The sequence below is a fragment of the Neopelma chrysocephalum genome, unplaced genomic scaffold (assembly GCF_003984885.1).
Source record: "Neopelma chrysocephalum unplaced genomic scaffold, ASM398488v2 Primary Assembly neopelma1_253, whole genome shotgun sequence".
NCBI lineage: Eukaryota > Metazoa > Chordata > Aves > Passeriformes > Pipridae > Neopelma > Neopelma chrysocephalum.
Genome location: NW_020897915.1, coordinates 1343900 through 1347323, shown reverse-complemented (window position 1 = coordinate 1347323; position 3424 = coordinate 1343900). Strand labels below are relative to the sequence as shown.

At 58.0% G+C, this 3424-nt stretch overlaps 1 protein-coding gene across 2 annotated transcripts; it reads right to left on the bottom strand.

Annotated features, from left to right (window-relative positions):
* Positions 1-266: 266 nt before the first annotated feature.
* BMP4 (bone morphogenetic protein 4) lies at positions 267-3395 on the bottom strand. Of its 2 annotated transcripts, none has more exons than XM_027703975.1 (3): positions 3281-3395; positions 2311-2687; positions 267-1299 (listed from the first exon to the last, which is right to left on the bottom strand). In XM_027703975.1, the coding sequence occupies exons 2-3, from the start codon at positions 2678-2680 to the stop codon at positions 458-460; spliced, it is 1212 nt and encodes a 403-aa protein (XP_027559776.1). In that variant the 5' UTR covers positions 2681-2687; positions 3281-3395; the 3' UTR covers positions 267-457. The 2 variants fall into 2 exon arrangements, with proteins under 2 accessions (XP_027559776.1, XP_027559775.1); XM_027703974.1 differs by having other exon boundaries at positions 3285-3385.
* Positions 3396-3424: the final 29 nt, after the last annotated feature.

Below are 3424 nucleotides of genomic sequence, written 5' to 3'. Positions count from 1 at the left end.
TCCAGGGACCCTCATCTCCCACGTGGCGCAGCCCCGGCACCGGGGGATCCGCGGAACCTCGGCGAGAAATAGAAAGACTAAAATTTGCAAAGCCTTTAAGTAGAAAAGGAGTAGAGAGGGGGGAAAAAAGGGGTTGGAGGGTGGAAAAGACAAGGAGAGAAGATAAATTCCCGGCTGCACTCCCAGCCAGCACAGCCTCAGCAGCACCCTGAGAGGCGAGACACAAAATGCGTTTACCTTTAAAATAATGACTCATTTTATTTTTTTCTTTTAATATGTAGTTATAAATATATTTTGTCAAAATATATGATCATTATTGTCAAAAACATTTGCACATAAAGTCATAAATAAGGTCAAGGTGAACGTTTAGTTTAGAGAAGAGTCCAGCTATAGCAAGCAGTTCTGGGGTGGGACGGGAGGGAGAGAGAAGGGGAGGAGAGGGTGGCGGGGAAGGGGGTCAGCGGCACCCGCACCCCTCCACCACCATCTCCTGGTAGTTTTTCAGGACCACCTTGTCATACTCATCCAGGTAGAGCATGGAGATGGCGCTCAGCTCCGTGGGCACGCAGCAGGCCTTGGGAATGCTGGAGTTCACGGAGTTCACCAGCGTCTGCACGATGGCGTGGTTCGTGGAGTTGAGGTGGTCGGCCAGAGGGAAGGGGCAGTCCCCGTGGCAGTAAAACGCCTGGTACCCCGGGGGCGCCACGATCCAGTCGTTCCAGCCCACGTCGCTGAAATCCACATAGAGGGCATGGCGGCGGCAGTTTTTTTTGTTCTTGCGGGAACGCTGGTGCTTGGGGCTCCGCCGGGCTCTGCGGGTCAGCGCGTGGCCTCGCCCGTCGTGCCCAAAAGTGACCAGGAGCGGCCTGAGCTGAGCCCAGTCCCCGCGCCCTTGAGGTAAAGATCGGCTAATCCTGACGTGTTTGCCCTGATGAGTCTGTGCGTGGTGGAGGTGGGTCACCTCGATCACCAGCCCGTGGTTCGGCTGCTTGTCCTTGGTCCACCGGATCACAGCCGGGCTCACATCAAAGGTCTCCCAGCGCGTCACGTTGTGGTGCACCAGACGCGTGTCCAGCAGGCGCGTAATGGCCTGAGCGCGCTCCGACAGCGGCTTCATCACTTCGTAAATGTTTATCCGGTGGAAGCCCCCCTCCCACGCCGCGCTCGGCTCCTCCACCTGCTCCCGGTACAGCCGCAGCTCTGCCGAGGAGATCACCTCGTTTTCCGGCACGCTGCTGAGGTTGAAGACGAAGCGGATCCGGGGCGCCTCGCTGGGACCCGGGACGGTCTCCAGGTGCTCTGGAGGGGAGCAGGGACGGGGGAGGGAAATGGTAAGAGACAAGCAAACAAGAGCACGTCAGCCTTGGGGGGGCCACCCGGCCACGGCCCCCGGCGCGGCCACAGCACACACACCCCCGCGCTTCACCTGCCCGGCCGCCACCGGCTCCGCTCCGCTTCCCCCGCGCATCCCTCCCGGCCGCGCCCGGGGCAGCTCCTGCCCCGGCACCGCTCGCTCGCCTCCGCCCTGACCGGGACACCCCTTCCCATCTCGCTTCCCCCTTTTAGAGAGGTTTTTTTCCCCCCCTTTCGCTCTTCCCCTTTTGCTTTTCCCTCTCCCAGTCGCTCCAAAATCATCCCCCCGGCGAGATGCGGCGCCGCGGAGCACAGAGGTGCCTTGTTACAGGGGGCAGAGGGAGAAAGAGAAGCAAATTCCAACGCAGTAATGATGCGGCTGGATTAATAATTCAGATTTACTCTGGAAAAGAAACATCCGCTAGGAAACATTTGGATCAGATTACAAGGGTCTATTGAATAAACCATATAAACACACAGCTGTAAGTATTAAATTCGAGTCGGGGTTTGGGGGGATTTTTTCTTTTCTTTTTTTTTTTTCTTTTTTTTCTTTTTTTTTTTAAGAGTAAAAGCAGGCAGCAATCGCTTTGATAGTTCAAAAGAAACACTCCAGGGGCGAGATCCCGCCCTCGCTTTACTCCCGCATCCGATCCAGAGCCATTAAATCCACGCGAGCCCAGGGAGTGACCCCGAGGCAGAGGCACCGAAGGAAACTCGCTGTTGTCAACAGAAGCAAAAGCACTTCAAAATATGGTCAAGCTCGGGTTAAGCACAGGATGCTGGAAAAAATACAGCGCAGCACGCCTGTCACCCACACATGGCAGGCTGGGGGGTGGTTTTCCTCCCATAAATTTAGGGCCGGGCACGTCCTGCTTCTAAAGGCATTTGTGAGCTTCCAAACGCAAGGAAATCCCGATCGCTACCGGGGCTGGGAATTTACCGCCTCCCATCACTGACCTTCATGGTGGAAACTCCTCACGGTGTTTGCCCGGCTGGTCGATCGCTCAGGGTACTGCAGGCTAATTTCCTGGAGGCTTTCCTCCTCTTCTCCAGACTGGAGTCGATAGAGATCCAGCATGTAACTAGGAATGACGGCTGACTTGCTGGGCTGAGGCCGCCTTCGCAGCCCAAACATCTGCAGCAGAGTTGTTTCGAAACCCCGCAAGAGTTCATGGCTTTGGGCAGAGCGGCGTCCGGATCCGGCTTGTCCCTGAAGCTCTGCCACTTTCTTCCTGCCGGTCTCGGGGATCAGGCTAGCATGGTTAGTACCTCCTAGAAGGACTTGGCATAGTAGGATGACCATCAGCATTCGGTTACCAGGAATCATGGTGTCTCTGGGGTGCAAAAAACGCGACAACAAACAAGAAGAAAAGTCAGGATGAGAAGCAAACCCCCCCTTCTCTTCCGAATAAGCTTTAAAAAAGTAATAATAAGTAATAGCAATAATAATTATAATAACTGGCAAAAGGACAGGGGGAGCAGCCCCCGTTCGAGCGGCTGCCGGGGCAGTGACCAGCCCCCGGACCCGGACTGCCCGCAGCCCCCTCGGGAAGCGGGTCCCCGGCGCATCCCGGTCCCGCTGTCCCGCAGCCCTTCGGGAAGCGGGTCTCCGGCGCATCCCGGCCCCGCAGCCCCCTCGGGCAGGCGGGTCCCAGGCGGGTCCCCGGCGCATCCCGGCCCCGCAGCCCCGCCGCGACGGGACGGGACCGGGAGAAGCGGCGGCGGCTCCCGGCGGGGAAGCGAAGGGGAGCGCGGCTCGGCGCGATGTGGGGCCCCCAGGTTCGAATCCCGCCGCCGGATCCCGGGAAGGGGGAAACCGGGATAAGAACATAAAAGTTTGTTTAAAAAAAAAAAAAAAAAAAAGTAAAATAAAAGCCCCGCGCTGAAAACCAAAAGCGAGGCGGAGGAAGAAGAGGGCTGTACTCACTGACAGCAAGCAAGGCATATCAGCACAGTCCATGATTCTGGAGAGCCAGCCCGGACCCAGCGCGCCGAAAGCCCCGGGGCAGCGGCTGCCGAGCGCCTCCCGCGATCGCCGCCCGGCGCAGTGCGGCCGCCGCCGCCGCCGGCC